Source organism: Ornithodoros turicata, unplaced genomic scaffold, assembly GCF_037126465.1.
Source record: "Ornithodoros turicata isolate Travis unplaced genomic scaffold, ASM3712646v1 ctg00001057.1, whole genome shotgun sequence".
NCBI classification, from domain to species: domain Eukaryota; kingdom Metazoa; phylum Arthropoda; class Arachnida; order Ixodida; family Argasidae; genus Ornithodoros; species Ornithodoros turicata.
The window spans coordinates 270,070-289,305 of NW_026999453.1; the positions used below are offsets into that span (position 1 = coordinate 270,070).

At 45.5% G+C, this 19,236-nt stretch overlaps 1 protein-coding gene across 3 annotated transcripts in view; it reads right to left on the minus strand.

Annotated features, from left to right (window-relative positions):
• Window positions 1-16,721, minus strand: part of LOC135376218 (uncharacterized) — a 43,558-nt gene extending 26,837 nt beyond the window's left edge. Inside the window, exons 1-4 of one of the 3 annotated variants that reach the window (XM_064608823.1) lie at window positions 16,354-16,721; window positions 9,022-9,084; window positions 7,862-8,013; window positions 7,556-7,596 (exon numbers count right to left, since the gene is read on the minus strand). In XM_064608823.1, coding sequence (XP_064464893.1) covers window positions 7,556-7,596; window positions 7,862-8,013; window positions 9,022-9,084; window positions 16,354-16,536 — 439 coding nt within the window. In that variant the 5' untranslated portion in view covers window positions 16,537-16,721. The remainder of the gene's footprint in view (window positions 1-7,555; window positions 7,597-7,861; window positions 8,014-9,021; window positions 9,085-16,353) is intronic. The other 2 variants (XM_064608822.1, XM_064608821.1) reach the window with 2 other exon arrangements.
• Between the last annotated feature and the right edge of the window lie 2,515 nt (window positions 16,722-19,236).

Consider the following 19,236-nt stretch of genomic DNA (forward strand, 5'->3'; position numbering starts at 1 on the left):
ATATCGAGCACACGAACACACAGAAGAATATAAAGAAAAGCTCATAAATAAAGCTCAAGATTTAAAGCACGAACCGATTTCTCATAAACGCGTTTCCGTTTCATAAACGCGTTTACGGCTCGCGCCACACTGTCCGTTCGACACTTTGCAATGATCCTTCGCGCTTTTACCCTTTTACCGTTTTGTCAGTTTTGTTGCCTGCCGTCAGCGCCATCTCACGGTACATACCGAATTATAAATGCCAAGTACAATCACGGTGTCACACAAACATTGCCGTCTTGCACACCTGTACGTCAAGAAAAATGACAAACAGCAAAAAAGGAAATTACGAGCGTGCTTTTCCACGCATTTTCCACGAAATTCAGTTTTACGCCGGTAGAGTTTTCTGTTTCCGACACTAATAACCGAAACAACAAGGCAGGGCCAGGGCGGGCAGATCACAGGTGTGGTCTTCGCATTTCAGGAGGAAACACCGATAAGGCTGGTCGCTTTCCAAGATAACACGTGGGGCGATTGGTTGATAGAAGGTGTCAACCGCTTTTAATATTCACGCCTTTTTCGATTGTGCACCAATGACAGAAGAAATTTCAAGTAATCGAGGTAGATTACTTTGACCAGGATAGGGCCCCTGTGCTGTGCTTCCTTTACGCAAGGGCAATGCGACTCTGTATGTGGCATTATGCAAGAATTATCAGGTGGCAGAAATGGGTGTCTTTTTCTCAGCTTATTAGCGTGCGCTACGGTTTCTTGCTGTTACAGCAAGTGGGGAACAAATGCCGTGTAATTTTTCGCGGTTCTTTTCTTCTTTCGCTGCTTTTACTCAGAATGTAGGTGAGGGGGAAAGTCAGCATCCAGGTAGAGCAGGAGAAGGCCGCTCGGCTGAGGAGAGTTCATGAGAATGGAATTTGTTTGTATGTATATGCATATGTCTGTATGTATGTTGTTTTGTATGTATGTGTTGTGTGTGTTTGTTGTGTGTGTAAGTATTTGCGCAGAAATGCTGGTATGTGAGCGTGGAGGAGAAATTACAGTATGGCACCTCTCCTTGTGCATTCCTGAGCTGATGACTGTGTGTGCATGCTTTTTTCCTGGTTTGTGACGTCATAACGGCATGTTGGGGCTTGTTTAGCAGTGTTGCAATTGTACCCGCCGCTATTATCTTGTTATCTTGGGTTAGCCGCGTAGCGATGTGTGGTGACTCTGCGATTACTCCTGAGGTCTTAAGCCTTTTCCCTGCTCGCTTCAAGGAATTTGTGTGCCCTTGTCCTGTGCTTTCTTTGCGACAATGCGACTGTGCATGTAGCATTATGCAAGAATTATCTGATACCAGAAATGGGTGTTTTTTTCTTAGTTTATAGCATATGCTTCACTTTTTTTAAGTCAAGCACAAGTGCGCGCAATTTTTGCTGCTCTTTCCTCAAATCTCTGCTTTTGCGCAGAAGAAAGTCGCATGGTACAGCTGAGAAGTGGGTTTCTCTGCTTGTTTGTTAGATGTTGTTAGGACCTCGGTATGTTGAAGTAGTACGCTGTTATAGGTATTTGTGCAGAAACGCTTGCATCTGAGCGCAGGATAGGAATTCCTTAAGCACGGCACCCTCAGTGTAAATTATTGTGGATGTGAGTCTGCTTCACTGCATGACAGGGCTGAAATTGAAGAGAAAAAATTGGAATGCTTCATTAATGGCGATCCAAGTAATAGGGCAATTATAGTTTCCATAAAAAGTACAATTTTAATAGGCTCCTAAAATTAGCTTTGTAGTAGCTTTTCTAAACTGCAATGCAATAATCATTAATATAATATAGGAATGCCATCATGTTCCCGTAAAGGCGTTTTGTCTAGTCTTCCGTCGAGCGCGAAACTTTGCCCCCGGCGTTCGCGACTTTTTGCTCGCAGGTGTAGCCTCAGACAACGAATGTATGAGCATAGAAAGGGTCATGTATTACATGAGCCTGGTAATGATGTTGAGTGGTCTCACTTATTATTTTAAAAGAGCAGTGGTAGTTTACTGGTGATATGATTCTAATGACCATATTGAGCCTCTGGGGTGAAAATCGCTAATATGCATGGTGCTTTTTTGTTGAATTTTATTGTAAAAATGTACGTCATTAAGAATCGGACAAAGGAAATACTCTTGCGATTCAATAATTAATAGGAGTCTTTGCCGCTGTCTTCTTCAGACAGGATGTGATGACGTCACGCAGTCTGTAGCAATGCGTTGACCGTTACTGGAAAAAAGTGTAGCAATAGAAAAATGGTACGTATTGCCCTGGACAGATTTATGATGAGCACTGTTTTTGAATAAGAGGAGTGCGTGTGCTTAGAAATAGTTTGATACTGGTTTTCTTCTTTATTCAAGTGTTGCTTTCCGCTTTTTTCCACCTTGTTGTCTGACAAACATGCGCTGACATGCCTGGGCCTGTTCTAACATGCTTTCCTTCTACATGTAGTTTTTCCTTTTTGAAAAGAGTCATTCTTGACGATGTCGATAGTGCTGCCCTGAATGGGAATAGTGCTATTCTTAATGCTTTTGCGATTCATTTAGTTCAAAGAGTAACCGTGAGGGGGACAGGTGTGTGACTTTATTCAGGAGGAACAAAGCATCATTATTCAGTTAGCTGCCTGGCTGTCGGATGGGATGGACATGTCTTGCTGAACCACTATTCTATTTTTCCTGTACAGTAAGACTTTGGGAATGAAATGCTTAATTCCTACAATCTCCTCTCATGTATGGTGCTCTTCTGCAATAGTTCCCTATGCAATCATTATAGTAGAATAAAGGAAATAATGTTGGGATACTGATTCAATAAATAACAGGTCCTCTGTCTAGAGCGTACGCGTCCTTGAGCCACGCACCTGCATGATGACGTCATACCGCAACACTATTGTTTCACGTTGACCTTGTCTAGAGGAGCATTAGTGGATAAAAACAGTGTAGCCCTGAGACAATAGGATGACGTCACGACCAATCCTGCAGGCAGTGTTGCCAAGTTGGAGGATTTCCCTCCAAATCTCGAGGGTTTGTGCCGGAGCCTAGCGGGAAGAACTTCACCAGCTCCGGTGGCGCAGCGGTAACGCGTGCGCTTGGAGACTGGGAGGTCCGCGGTTCGAATCCGCGGGCCGGCTGTGCCGTCTGGGGTTTTTCCTGGGTTTCCCTCAGATGTGTAATAGGCGTATGCCGGCACAGTTCCCCTGAAGTCGGCCCATGGACGCAGCTATCCTCCCCCCGAGCGGATTCCGCTCGGGATTCCGCTCGGTCTTCCACTTCACCCTTTCCTCTCCTCCTCTCCACCACCTTTCCCTTCCCGAGAAACATGCCACCTAATCAGGCAGGCAGACCTCTCGGGTTCCTCCCAACGACACTCCTCCTCCTCCTCCTCCTCCTCCTCGGGAAGAACTTCGATTTGGAGGGAGGAGGGAAATCTGGAGGTTTTGGTTTCACTTCGGAGGAATTTCAGAGGAATTTCGACTTTCGTCATGTACCCATAAAATTTTTGCTAATACGACCCAAAACAGGATCAACGAATGTCAGACGACAAACTGCAGAAGTTTCAGAACGCCTGATGTTTTAGAAAATAGCGTGTTGCACACCTTATGCGGCTGACTCGGGGGTTTTCTCGTGCTTCGTGTGCTGGCCTCTGCTCCGGCCAAGCGTCCGCTCCCCCCGTGACGGCGGACGAGTGTTGGTTTTTGCATGCTCTGTGAAGCTCTTTGGATTTTTCGCGAGTCTGTTTACTTCTGGGGCACAATATCCCTCCTCACAATAATGGGGAAGCCTTCCAATCCAGAGAAGAAGTCACCATACCGACAGAAGTTCTCGAAGGAGTGGCTTAAACTTTATGAATTCAAAGACTGGCTTGAAGAGGTATCCCAAAGCATAGCATTGCAAAGCAATGCATTCTGACAGACTTCTAGACTCGATCCCCACTCTTTATTTTTATTTTCTCACTACTCTCCCCTCAACTCGAGTTGGGGCGTTACTCGGTAAAGGTAAACCTGTGATATCTTGTTCCGCGCAAGTGAATATATCAGCATATCATCAATATCTAATTGTTTCACTGAAAATACACGATATTTTTAGAAACGGAGGTTTTTGTCCAGATTCTAGAGGGTTTTGGGGTTGACTTGGAGGGAGCGCCGAAAAAAAGTTGGCAACACTGCCTGCAGGGAGCGCAAGGATTCACTTCTCTCTTGGACACTGACGAGTGTGGACACGCTAATTCTGCTCCTGGCAATTGTGTTGGCCGTCAGTGGAAGAGCGTAGCTTCGGTGGGGTTCTGTCTGCCTCTGATGGGGTGCGGATGTGTGGTTCGTCACTGGCGAATGGTGTTCGACGATGCAGGTGGATTTTGTGACGAAACGGATTTACAATGAGGGAATGCTGTGAACGTGAAAAATGATGGTGAGTGTCTTTTTCACTCTGTTCAAGTGTCTGTGTTTGTTTTCCTCCATTGCCCAGCAGTCGTACGATTTGTCCTGACGTGTCCTGACATGTATGCTTTCCTTAGTTGACGCTTCGTATTTTCTTTTTTTGACAAGGAACATTCTTGTCTTGACGATGTCGATAGTGCTGCCCTGAATGGGAATAGCGCTATTCTTAATAATTCTATGGTTAAATTAGTTCAGAAATCAACCGCAACAGGGACAGATGCATGACTTTATAGAGGAGAAAAAGCATTGAGATTCAATTCCGTGCCTGGCTGTCGGATGGAGTAGACGCATCGTTCTGCACTCCTTGTTACCCGTACTCTGTGTTGATTTGTTGAGTGCCTAGTCCTCTTATTAGCCATTGATGGAGTTACGTGTTAGGATATTTTGTTCTGTTGCAAGTCTCATTTAGTAAGACTTTGGAATTCCTACGATCAGCTTTCATACATGGTGCTCTTCTGCAATAGTTTCCTATGAAATCGTTATAGAAGAATAAAGGAAATAATATTGGGATAGTGATTCAATAAATAATAGGTCCCCTGTCTAGAGCATAAGCGTCCTTGAGCCATGCAGGTGCATGATGACGTCATACCGCGGCTTCATTGCAGATTGACCTTGTCCAAAGGAGCATTAGTGGGAAAAAACGGTGTAGCCTTGGGACAATGGGATGACGTCACGACCAATGAGCAACGCAACAAGAGGGCGCAGGAATGCTCTTCTCTTTTAGCCTCTCGCAGGTGGTCGCCGCAGAGGGCCCTAAGAGCGCGCGCGCATGCGTAACGGACGCGGCTTGTCGCCCCAGTCAGTTGCTCGCTGGCTGTCGCAGAGAGCAGACGTGCACTCGGTTGCTCTGCAGTGCCCGCGCTCGCTCAGTTTCTGCCTGCCTCTCGGATGGAGCAGTCGCATCGGTCTGCGCTCCTGTTGTGGTGGGTTGATTTGTTGTGTAACTAATTATTTTGCCAACTTTGTCCCCGCTTTGTTTGCGATTTTCATGCCGGTGCACGTCGGGTGCTGGTTGCTGCTGTCCGGGCATCCCTGCCATTTTCTATCTTCTTCTGCCTTGGGAAGGGGAGTAGCGCTGGCGTGATTCTTAATAATTTTGTCGTAGATTAGTTGAGAAAGTAACCGCTAGGGGGTGCAGATGCGGGTCTTTATATAGGAGAAAAAAAAACATTACGAGTCAGTTCTCTGCCTGGCTGTCGGATGGAGCAGTCGCATCGTTCTGCGCTCCTGTAGTGGTGGGCTCATTTGTTGTGTAACTAATTCTTTTTCTTGTTAGCTATCGATGGTTAGCATACCCTTGCTTTCCCAGCCTCTGTATTACGAGTGTTTTTCTCCTCGCATGTCCAGAGCTGCCATGCCATGCCATGCCCAGACATGCCATGATGACGTCACAGCTGACGTCACAGGATGTCCGGAACTGGTGGCCATAGCTGCGATGCTTTCCAACCTGCCTCTGTGCTCCGTCGCCCGGCGATGGTCAGCGACCGTTCCGGACCGCTTTCTCCGAGATGGCATCCTTTATCTCCACTCTATCTCTATCTTTTTATTTTATTTTCTACCTATTTTTTTATTTTTTATCAGCTCAACTAGCCCACAACTCACACAGTGGTCTGGACACGTCTCAGATGCTCCCCAATTAGTGAAATGACTCCCTGAATGATCCTAATTAGTGTGGGGGGTCCCAAATTGCTCTAATTGCTCATTAATGGCGTCCAGGCCAATGTGTCAGTTGTGGGCCAGTTGAGCTGACTATATACTACTCGAACAATGGTCAGATTGTTGCAAACGTTTTAGATTCACGTCTCGTGAGTAGCTGAGCTTGTTTCTCCACGAGGTCTTCAATTCCATTTGCTTCAAAGACGGAGGTCAGACGTCCCACCTATACAGCCAAGCCTGAACCTCAAAATTGTTCCATAGATGCGTCAATTGTTGCTATTTTGCTTCCGTCTTGTCGCCGGTGCTACGCTTATTCTTGATGGCTTCGTGATATGGCACAATACCAGAGAAACCAAGCCGATCTACGGTGATTTCTTAAATTACCATCACTACGCCACTCATGCGCCACCTCGCATTTCTTTGTTCATCGTCGTCTTGAAACGTACACGAACATGTCATCCAAACTCACGTGCATAATACTCCTCCACTCCACTCCATCAAAGGTGGTTACATGCAGGAAAGCTTCAGCCCATATTCTGCTTTACTCTGTTGGCACTTTTTCAAAGTATTTTGAATGATCCTTGTATTCATGCAATCGCAACTGGAGACACGAAGCAGCAGCACAACGTAACCTTCACTGAAAACGTTGACTATCGAATATATCATGTTCTCAGAAGCAAGATGCATAAATGTCCCAGTAGATACTACATTCCTTATCAACCAGAGGCACCTAAACAGATCTGTCTCACCTTTCGCTCATCATCCGTCCAGTAACACGCCCTGAATACAAGCGTAGCGGCCACAATGACATTTCATGGCGTTCTGCGGCCGCTAACGCCGGTGACGCCGCGTAGACTGGAAGCGGCGGCGACAGGGGCGGGTTTGGAAATATGCCACTGAGGATCCCAAATAGGTCTGATCCTCCATAGGCCACAATATGCGATGTAGCATGAACCCCTTTTCAACAATCGTTCAAATTAGTTACCGAAAACGTGCGAGCCTATACAGTTTGAGCATGAGCGCCAATTTTGGAATTTCAGTATTGGGCTGCCCTGCTCAGTAGCTGAGTCGCTAACGTGTTGCCTGGCTGAGCTCAAGGTCGGGTTCAAACCCAGCCGCGCGGGGCAGGAATGTGGGGGAGGGAACGTTGCCTATAGCACCATGTGTCGGAGATTCCGAAGGAACCCCGGGTAGTCGAAATTATCCACAGTCCTACCCTGTGGCACGCCCAACATCTCAGACGTGTCAGACGGAGGTCAGACGTCCCGCCTATATAGCCCAGCCTGAACCTCAAAATTGTTCCATAGATGCGTCAATTGCTGCTATTTTGCTTCCGTCTCGTCGCCGGTGCTACGCTTATCCTTGATGGGTTCTCGTGTCAGCGTATTATAGGCCGGCAAAACCCACATATTGCCCCATTGTTGTCTCTACTAGGCTGTGCTTATTACTTGCTGTGCCTTGTATACTTACATAAATACGTCTCCTCATTCGTTGCGTTCCTGAGCACCTTCCTGAAAACGAGTACTGTTTAGTTTCGATGGAACCATTTTGATTACCATAAACTGACTTTCGCACTGACGATCGCAGCACACAGCTGAACATATAAACAGAACGATAGCTTTGGTGAAAACCAAGGTAGTAGACACGTTGAACAATGGGCAACTGTTTATGCTAAAAACACATTCTCTTGCATTCGGCGTGCAATGAATTTTCATGCAAGGGGTCAGCGACCTAGGAGAGGCAACTTGTGTCGTGTGCTATTCCCTCGACACCCACCTCGTGAATACGAAGACCATGTCGGACTCGTTGCTCCCAGGGTATTCAACAATTTTTGTTTTAAGTGTCTCATGGGCTACATATGGGTCAATTGACTGAACCTGTCTACCAGGAAGTTCCTGGAGGTGGGTCCTGTCCTGTTCCTCATTCATCTGGAAATACAGACGGTTAACAAAGTCATTCATGTGTCCCTAGGTCATAAATTCTGGGGCTTTCTATGACAGTAATTATCATCATCAGTGCCGCCACTGTGGTCGCTCCGTGACTTAGGCTAAAATTTTTGAATGCGACTGTCCTTCCAATGCTTTCGTTCCTTTCCATAAGAGCCCACAAAGGTACTGTCGTCAGACGGCCGCCTTCTTTACCTAGTTATAATGTGGAACTCTGCTTCTGTTTTCCTGACGAAATGAATCTTGAGTGCTTGCAGCAGTGCGTCTGATTGCGAGAGTACAGATCATATCTTTACTAACCGCGTCCTAAAGACAAGCTATCGTCCAATATTTTGAACCTAAAAATGTTTTTGAGTTGCGCTACATACGTTTGAGAATGGTCAACTGCAAGAAATCCCAGTGCTGAATGAAGCACGCGTAGAATTGCTGATTGTGTTTTCGATGACTTTGACACGTGTTAACATTGACGTTGTAAGGATACAGTATGCTGTCAAATTTAGCATCATGAACACTAATACATCACAATAGATGAAGCAGTGGTCCTGCTTGAGCCAATAAGGAGCTACAAGACCCTGCTGTAAAACAAGAAAACCGACAGCGTGTCGACGGAAGGCGAGACTTCAAACGAAATGTCATCAGCAACCTTTGTAAATGCGGCCCTTTAGTGTCTGCGAAGGGAAGACAAAAAGGGAAGGATAGTCTGAAACTGGGTGGAAGATTCTCTGTCGGAGCGAAAGACAGGTCGGAAACGAATATAGCGTTCCAAAGTTCGTGCCTTATTTATGCCCATTAATGATGTACTGAACTCGAAACACGGAATACCGCGATATCAACATCCCTTGGAAACATGTTCCAATAATTTGTTGCTGCTGTGAAATTGCCTTGCCCTCAACCTGGTTTCATGCCAGCACCTTGGCTCACTATATTCCCTCTCTAGGAATAGGCCCACTGATGCTAATGCATGTCTGGAAGCAGAGTATAAGGTCGTACCACATAGGTGTCGTAAACTTTCATCTTCAGCTTGATCTTATTTTCTGCAAAGGCTGCATTCATCTGGAACATAAGAAGAGAGATAGACAGTGTTCGTTAATTCGTATGTTATGCACTGTTTTTGCCATACCTTGTTGGATTTTTGTCATACGCGTCGAACTTGTGATTTTTAGATTACATAGCGGTACAAATTAAAGAAAATAATCAACTTCGTCCAAGAATAAGTTCCAACAACATCGTATAGTGTGGCTAATGGCGAGTTCCATTGAGAGCGAAAATCAATTTACTACCGCATTGGGTGGGGTTTAAGCAGTGTTGTACAGCTTGGGACAAGAGTTCACGGAACAGCACAGTGCCGCATCTCTACATTGCAGTGACATCCAAGCACGAAAACAAGGGCAGACATACATACTGATACATGAATAGAATAGTCAGTCACCCGTTTTTGACTGGGATTGTGGTGGGTTCGAGTACCGCCTACTGCTCTGTCTGAGGTTTTCCCGGGGTTTTCCGGAGACTTTCATGACGAATGTCGGCCAAGTTCCCCCTGAAGTCGGCCCACGACGCATACAAACTCCGCTGCCCCCAACTTCTTTATGCTGTCTCAGGTTCACCTGTCCACATCTGTACGCCGCTCATAGCCACAGTTGCATCGCGGCGCTCATACGGAATAGAAAAAGTTTCATAATTGACCTCTTCCTGGCATAATATAGATGACCACTGCGATGAAGACATGCGCCAGCGCCGTGCATGTCAACTATTGTCTCAAGCTGTACATGGCGGTACCGGACATGGACATATACCGTAGTGGCTCTGTGTTCAGTTTGTGAGTAGAGATCTCGCAACGTTGCAACATTTTCCGCTGCAAATATGGGTAGCTGTGGGCTCTCTCAGCGACTTTCTGTAAAGCACATAACTGAAAAACAGCAATGAAGCTTCCTTTTGAAGCTTGAACTTTCGCGTGTTGACCACGAGAAGGCTTTTAGTGACGTTTTGGAATGCCCGTTATCATTTTTGAATTGTTCTCTACTAGTTGACCTGATTTTTCTGGGTGAACTGAGGTGTACCTCATCTACTTTCTATAATATGGAAAATACAGGGCACCCAGGACTAACGCGATGGCAATCCTTGAACTTCAACAAAACAAAACAAATAAAATGCGAGGACACCTTGAAATTGCGTGTAATGCTTTGCCAATATGGGTCAAATGTAGGAGCTTACTAGAGAGGATAACACGCTGCGGGTTTGGCATTAAAGAGGCCATGAAATGGTTAACGCGAAATCTGAGTACTCTGCAGGAAATCGTTCTCATGATCCGATCCCTAACTATCGTACACACGTCGACATTTACCCGTATTCAGTACAAGGAAGGCGCAGTTACCAGGCAACAAAAAATAGCGGTGCGTGACAGCCGGATAGATGCCTTCGAAACGCCAGCTGAACAGCAGGCTAACCTTTTCCGCGACTTTCAACTTTCATCGTTAATTTCTTTGTTCATGTGGTCTCTGTAAATCTTTGTGCCTGCTCTTGTCAATATTGTACTGTTATTAAATTACTAAGGTTAAACATTTCCCTATGTATTCCGCAATCGCTCTTAAATCTCCGCGGCGAATCTCCTCATCCCATTGTCATTCATGTAGTTGTTGTTAGGCAACTAATAAATCAATGAATGCATTTCAAGGTTGCATAATACGGCGACTGTTCACCTTCAACCGGGAAACCAAGTAAGTGGTCATTTTTATCCTGTGGTTTATCCCAGATGCCCTAAATCACCATTTTCCGCTTCCTACAGCTGATGCTAGCTATGCCCGAGAACACACACGGTCCTCATGACGTCCTCACAGTGTCATCATGTATCGAGCTGTATCCCCAGAACGTCCTATGGATAACGCTCGTGGACTGTTCTTGAAGAGTAATTCAGATTCGTCCTGTGCCCGCCCCTATAGGTGGATAGCGGGGCGAGTAATGATACTTCGTTTAATTTACATGCTCAGACTCCCTAACACATTTGTTCTGTTTTGCTTTTTCCGGCCGATCCTGAGACATGGTAGACATTTCTCTCAAATAAAGAGTATTCCAACGTACAACCCTCTGGCTTCAAAAGGGCTGACTGAGGATACATGGAGTATTTCTCGTGGAAAGGACAGCAACGCGCGGTTATGTTGCACTGCAAGAAACATAGACATAGTGATCCAGAGCTAATACTTCGATCAATTCCTCGCTTGGAGTATTTCTTTTTTATTTTCGTAATCGAAAGGAACATGTACAGCTCACCCTTGGTTTTGTGTCGCAGGCGAGCAGGCACTCGAATTTACGGTTGGTCGAGTTCTAAGCAGTTAATAGGATCTGTTTTCGCTTCGGAAGAGAATAACACTGAAAACATCACATGGCGCTTGTTTCTGTGTGACTCCTTGCTGCCCGTCCTGTAAAACTTTGCAGCACTTTTTGCACCTTATTCCTTTTTATTTTATTCGACAGAAGGACATGTCTCGTTCGGCTGACACTCATGAATTTTTGAATTGTGTGAGCGAGAGCTTACTACAATCTGTTAAGGGAAGGGAGGAGAGCGTAGCGTGAGCCTGGGAGAGGAGATGGTAGGGTTACCGTAGTGCATGCGTTATCCCATCAACCTAAGAAGATTAGTCAGGAGCAGGACGCGTCAGTGGTGCAGGCTTCATAGACGGTGTCGAGTTTTTAACGCCCGTGTTGCGGGAAGAAGCATGCAGGGCATTTTGTTTAGTGCAGAACAGGAGTAGTGTATTAGATACAACTGTCGCGTGGATGATGCTATATTGGCCCGCTGCGAGGTGGGTGAATGACAGATTAAGAGAGCATGCGCTTGGGGTTCGGTCGGCCCAGTCTGGCCATTGCGTAGTTCACTGTGCCGCTGCACCTGTGAGCCGGATTGTTGTATGACCTTCAGCGTTCTCAACGACTCTCTAGCGTTTGTTAGAAACGTATTACGTACACGATTCGTTAGAAGTAGAAATATTTCTCAGAGAACCGAGAGGATGGCGAGTGAAGATCAACGGCATGTGTTAATGAAGGAGTCTCTCTCCAGTGGGTACGACTGTAATATCAGCTTCCAGGGCTGTGTTACCTGTTACTTTCGACAATACCAAAGCCATGTAGGTACCGCAATACGTGTTTGAGCGCGCCCGCAGACCGTGTATCACCAGAAGCACAACCGGAACCATGTGGACTCGGATTGGATTAGATAAATAGCGTAGTATGGCTTGAACTGTCTCGATAGTCGACAAAGCCACTATTGTTAGGTGGACGCGTGAGCTAGGCTATCGCAAGTGCAAGCACGCACTTCTGTTTTAGTATTGTTGCTGTTCAATATGGGAGGGGATAATTGGTGCACAGCGGCGCAGGAAATTAAATATTTTGACTTTTTTTAACAGAATGTAGCAGGACATCGCCCGGGCGCAAAAATGCGCAATCGGCTCAGAAATCATACCCCTGCAAATATGTCTGCAAAAATGGTCAAGAGATATGGAGCGGGGAGAGGAAGTCGCATGGACAGCTCTTCAGAAGAGAATATGTCGGCCGATATGTGATTCATTGAACTGTTAGAAATGAACAAAACACGGAAGAAAACTCCGCACCAGACAAGGTTGTTTTACGGTTTTGTTTTTCGCTTCCCTTATGGTACAGTTATTCCCCGAATGTTGAAGTAGAAAGAATAATCTAGTGCAGAGAGGGAAATCTGCGGAACATTCAATTAGGACAGAATAAAAAGACAAACGAAGTCGCGAAGCACCCGGGGCGAGGACCACAGAGAGACTGACACAACCTGCCTGACACAACCTGCCGTCGACACAATCGCCAATGCTATGCGGAATTTTTTTTCATTTCATTTCATTTATTTCACCTTAAATGCCCATGCGGGCTTTACATAAGGGAGTGGATAAATTGACAAAATATGAACATTTACAAACATGATGCAAACCTGAATTTACATGAAAAAAGAAAAATAATAATTCAAAATAAATGAGAGCCACAAAAAGTACACCGTACATAATAAGCCATTAATGCAAAAAAAATCCAAAAGTGAACATCGTAGTAAAAACACATTAGCAAAGAAGATATGATGACAACTGTGAGCCAAATGAAGCACTGTCCTGTATGTTTAATAGTGATTCGGGTAGACCATTCCATTCGCTTATTGCGAGAGGCAGAAATGAGTTCTGCATTGAGTACGTCTTATTTTGCATGGATGATCAATGCGAGATGACACGTAGTCAGGCGGTGTTATGAGGATGTCCTTAAGGAATGGAAGGTGATGGTAAATTCTGTGTAGTAGTGTGAGACGTGCAACCTTGCGACGGATGTTAAGTAGAGGTAACTGAAGACTAGATTTCATTTTCTGTTATGCCGGAATGACGAGAATAATTAGAGCATATGAAGCGACAGGCATGGTTTTGAACACTCTCGAGCTCACGCGAAAGATAGTCTTGGTGAGCGTTCCAGATGGATGAGGCATATTCTAACTTACTGCGGATGAGTGATTCTAAGCCACTTTCTTTACTGTGATGGGAGCATGTTTAAGATTGCGCCTGAGATCGCCGAGGGTTCTGTTAGCGTTGGCGGTGAGCTTGGTTATGTGTTCCTTCCAGGACATATCAGAGGCGAAGGTGATTCCAAGATTAGTTAAGGAGGTTACGGACTCAATGGGGAGGTCGTTAATGTAATAAGCAAAGCTAGGAACGTTTTCTCGTAAAATGAACGACCTTGCACTTCGAGCTGTTTAGTTTCATTTGCCATCCGGAACACCAGTTCTGAACGCGGCGAAGGTCGTCCTGAAGCAGTGATTGATCGGAGGAGTTAAGATATTTTTCTGTAAATGACACAGTCGTCGGCAAATAGACAGACCATCAGGTAGATCGTTAATGAAGATCAAAAAGAGGAGTGGGCCCAAGACAGTTCCGTGGGACGCCTTAGATAACGCGTGACCCAGGGGAAGAGCAATTATTGACAGATGTGTATTCATGTCTGTCATGGAAATCGCGAATCCAAGCAACGACGGGCGGGTTTATACGTAGGCGGGCTAACGTGTAAAGTAATCGTTCATGAGGCACACGATCAAAGGCCTTGAAAAAGTCTATAAAAATGGCGTCAGTTAGGCAGTTATGATCCATGTCGGAAAGTAGATCATTAGAAAAGCTAGATAATTGTGTCTCACACGAGTAATTTTTGCGGAATCCGTGTTGGAATGGTGAGAGAAGGTTATTAGTTTTGTGGGAATCGCCTCACGGCCCGCCCAGGGCCGGCAATTTCCACTCCCAGGGCCGCACCACCCGCTCGCTACCGGAGTACCAAATGCACCACACAGACCAAGTCGGCCAGACTCAGTTTATTCTCATACCTTTCAACGGAAGCCAGGTATCCGCACCCAACCGCCCGGCGAACACCAAAAGGCAGCCCCAGCCTTGAACGGAACAATCTCACAACCCGCTCGGAAACCGAGCGCCTCTTTTATACCAACAAACCCCGCCCACAGTTCTCTCTAGAGCGCCATATGTAAGGAGCGCAGATATCAACGCACAGATCTACGCGAAATCACAAGCTCGGAAACAATCTTTATCGCGAAAAGGCGAAAGTTCCACAGTTTCCAAGAATGATATTAGGTTTGAAAATAGGACGTGTTTCATTATTTTTGAACAGACATTAGTAAGGCGAATGGGACGATAGTTCGTCAGCTGGTTACGTTCGCCAGATTTAAAGATCGGGGCGAGCTTGCCTACCTTGCAGTCGCTGGGCACGGCTCCAGTTAGTAATGATTGGGAGAAAATGAGGGACAGGAAGCTACTGCAGGGATTTTTAATGCTGTTGAGTACTTTTGCGTTAATGTCGTCAATACCTGCGGCAGAGGGCTTTGATCTGTCAATGATATTCACTATTCCATCAGCATTAATCACGACGGGTGGCATCATTTCATGAGTAAGAGGAGGGAGAGACGGCACAGAAGACGCGTCCTCACGCGTAAATACAGAAGCAAAGAACTTATTAAATGCAAGAGTTTTTGTTTGTTTGTCGATGGTCTCATGGCAAACAGTACTCGTGTTAGTCTACATGACCGGAAACTTAGATGATGAAGGTAGACATCGGAGTTTCTGCATTTCTCGCTTCGTTTATGGTCAGGAAGCCGGTCATTAAGACAGCGGGAAGTCAGTTGCACATATATCGTCCTACAGGAGAAAGGGTGTAGAGTAGACGGCATTCTTGCAGTGCGGCATATACCGGTTGTTTCACGAAGGTCTCCAGGCTGGATAGTTCGTAAAGAGGTGGGGCCATCGAAGAAATTTCTTTTTCGTAAACATGCTTGGGACATGGGTCATCAACTGAGTCGTGAGCGGATCATATGGACATGCTCACTAAGTAGTCAATCATCCTAATTTTTAAAGTTTACTTGGCACGCATTCAAGACAACTGTTTCCCGTATCAGCACCTTGAGCGAAACATATTCAAAGAAACAAAAAACAAACGTGTCACGTTCATATAGAATGCCAAGCATAGCGATGCGTATCTTGCTGCTGTTCCTAATCTTCCGTCGCCCCGTGTTATGTACTAATCGGATGAACACGACATAGACAGCCGGATAGCTGATTGAAAGAGCACATTGGTGCACTACTCCGCGCAAGAAATATGTAAACCGAAACCGATTAATTGCTCGAAAAAGTCCTATGCGTCGACGAGTTTTTTTTTTTACGAATTTTTCTCGCTGAAGGTCCCCATACATAAAACAGATATACCGTAGGTGTGTGAAATAAAATTGAAAAATGGGATGTGTATTTTATTCGTGAGAGTATGCAAATGAGCCGCTCACAACTCAGTTCACGGCAGATGTCTTAACCAAAAAGAAAGGTTCGCTTTGGTACCACCTGTTTACGAATTATTCAGCCGAGGTCCTTTCGTTAAACACCCGGTAGAGCAGACGCATACCTGCTACACCTGACTTTAGGTACTCTGGTGTTTTTTTGCATAGTGGAGGGCGCGTATTTGGCTGGGTAATCACCATCATCATCATGATCAAATCAAGTTGTTTTCCTGAAACGGTAGGACAAGCAGGACAATCACTCAGCAAGTAGAATGCATCCTAGTTGATGAATTCGGGACAAGTTCATTTTGTTGAGTTTGGGGTCCGGTGAACCTCAGGAAGTGGACTCAATCAAGTATTTCGTATCCATTTGCTTAAAAAAAGTACAGAGTTCTATAGCTTTCACAGCAAGCTCTATCATGAAGACAACCTCTCCCACAATGTGAGAAACATACCTTCTCTCTACACATTCCCACCATACGCAGTACGTACATCTATTTCACACTTACCATATTAAGCTGGCTTTGTGCATATATCAGGAATTGTTCCTTCGATATCGTACTGTAGCTGTGGTCACCGACGAAGAGGACTGTGATCGGACGCGTTTCAGCCAGTTCAGTGAGTTCTTCGTCGGTCAGGGGACGCCTCGTAGCTGTAATTGAATATGAAAGCATCAGTGGCACTCTGCTCATATTTACGTGTTACTCTAGCTCCTATTTGTTTGCCATGTTGAAGGTTAAGTGCGCCTCGTGAAATGGATTCAATGGGAACTGTGTGGGGCCAACGTGCATAAACAGTTGTACAGCAGCACAACATTTGTACTCTCCCGCCATTGGTGCAGGATTCGTTCTTATGCAGATATTAGGATTTTTATGACCGGAAGTGAATTATGAGTTAAAATAAAATTTGGTATGAGTTACATTGATGCGTTAATTTGATGGAACGGACTACAGCTAATCGATATCAATTTCTATTGCCAAATAGTAATTTTTCAGTTCATTTACTTTTTGCCATCGTCTTACCAAGTGATCGGTATGTTTTGCGTCCCAAGGCGCATAACGGGTGGAGTTGTGCTAGCCGGCGATACTGAATGGTGCGCGTTCCCAACCCGCGCACGTCAAAGAGAGAGACAGTATGGGTGTAGCGGCACGAAAGCGGTAAAGGGAAAAGAGTGCTATAACTATGGTGAGTGTGTGAGAGATGAGGATAAGAGAGAGAGGGGAGGATGACGATAACAAGTGAGTGCGGCAGTTAAAAGCCATCTACAATTATGAGCAATCAGATGATCCAGGATAACAGATTTACATGATGAGTTAGATGACAAAGACTAAAAGCGGGGCAATGCTGAACATCTACATCTGACACGAGTCAGTACGACTGAGGTTTTCGAGTTTGGAACCGCACTGCGAATAACTTCATTTTAATGAATACTATCAGTCAAAGTTCCTTGCTTCATCTGCTACTGCAGACGTTCGTGTGCTACTCAGTCTGTGCAAGCATCCGCTGGGACTTCGAGGCTCTTTGTGCAACGGACTTTTGGCCTATAGCCGGAAGAGATGCCTTCACGTGTGCCTCCTTCATTTTTGGAAACACGCCAGTTGTCGATTGGACAATTCGTAGCGATTCTAGGGAGCACAGAGTGTCACGGTTCGAGTCTTGTTGATCCGTCCGCAAGTGATGAGAGAAGTCCCATCGAATATTTCCAACACACGTAACCGGGCATTAAAAAAACGTGTAAAACTTTGAAGATGAAACGCCATTGTTTTTGCATGCAGCGGTCCGGCGTAACATTATGCGAATACAAAAATAAGACTCTTGCACGTTCCTTGCTTTTCACGGCTTTCATTACCACTTTACAGGATCAGCGACTCAAAGCTCGCTTTGCTCAACAAGTGTCGTTGGTATCAATAATGCCTTACGTATCGCCGAAGCCTTTCTCCAGGCAGAACGAGAGCCTCGTCAACGCGAGCAACACCCACATCAACACATGTAAGTAAAGTGCCAAGTGCCGATATTCGGGAACACAAGAAATGTTCCATTGTCGAGTGTTCCTGTAGTTTCACAAAGGAAAGCTGTACAGTTGGTTTCTAAATGGTACATAGCCAACGCGTGTGCAGAAGGGAACTTCTCATGCGTTATATGGCCGTCGACAGGTAAGGACTAGAAGTAGGACGAATCCACAATTTTACCAATCGAATCCAAAGACGGTTCTGCGACTCCACCACGCCTACGATTCTAGAATCTACTTCGTAAATGTAAACTATGACGTTGTTTCATCGACTGCAGGAGAAACTCCCGAGTATGCATTGTTTCAATAAAAGTAACAAACGATCAAAACCGAAACCATATTGCCTTTAAGCGTGTAATGGGAGAGTTCCTTCCTGAACTCCTTCAGTCCAGAACAATGCAACCACACACCACACAGATATATTTGGTTTTCTGTGGACACCGGAGGCGCAACCTTTAAAAATATACAAATAAATGTGCTTGGTGGATCGAAATGCTCTTATTCGCCGTTTTGGGCACTGGGATTCGAGGATTCGGAGATTCTATTGGTCCATCCCTTGCGAACACTGTGACGACTTTTCGAGATGAGGATCAAGTATTGGCATAAACGTCACCGCGACAGAGGTTCGACTAATGGTCGACACACTATTACTGTGTAATATAATGGAGGGATATATGACTTAAGCTGGGAAAGCTGAGCCTAGATCCCACTGCTCAACAACTCTCAACAAAGACACTTCCTAATCATTCGATGCCGTTGAAATGTGAGGGTTTGATGGAAGTAGCAGCTAGTTCATCAACTCTGCAACCTGAAACGCTCTTCAACGACTTCAAAAGCGTCAGTAGAGGTCAAACATCTAGGACAAGTCGCACAGGCAAAGAAGTTTCAGCTATCACCGCATATGTCTTGGCATTTGCTAATATGCGAGCGCCGGAAACCGTGACCGAGCTTTGTTTTGTTGCGAGTACTGTGAAGACATTTCCGAATCTCTGGAATTATGAGATTGCCTTTCACTTGCATGCGCTAAAGTGCTTTAGGATAATAGACGATATGTCTGGCCTACCGATCCTAGGACACACTTCGCCCCACCAAGACCGTCTACTTGGCGGAGGATGCACTTTCGATAGGCTTGGTGCGGTGATCTACTACAAGATTAGTGGCAAGGATTCATTAGTGGCAAGTCATTCGTCCACGTTTGGCAGACAACAGAGCGGTTTAGCAGGTCGTTGGTAACGTTGGTAATGTGACTTGCGTCGAATCGTATCAACCAGAACCAATCAGCGGATGTGTTTCTGAGTCACGCACCAGTGCAATTGATTCAGATAGGCACGATAACCTTATCAACGGCATACTAAAACTCGCATGCCGAATGATGCGAGTTATG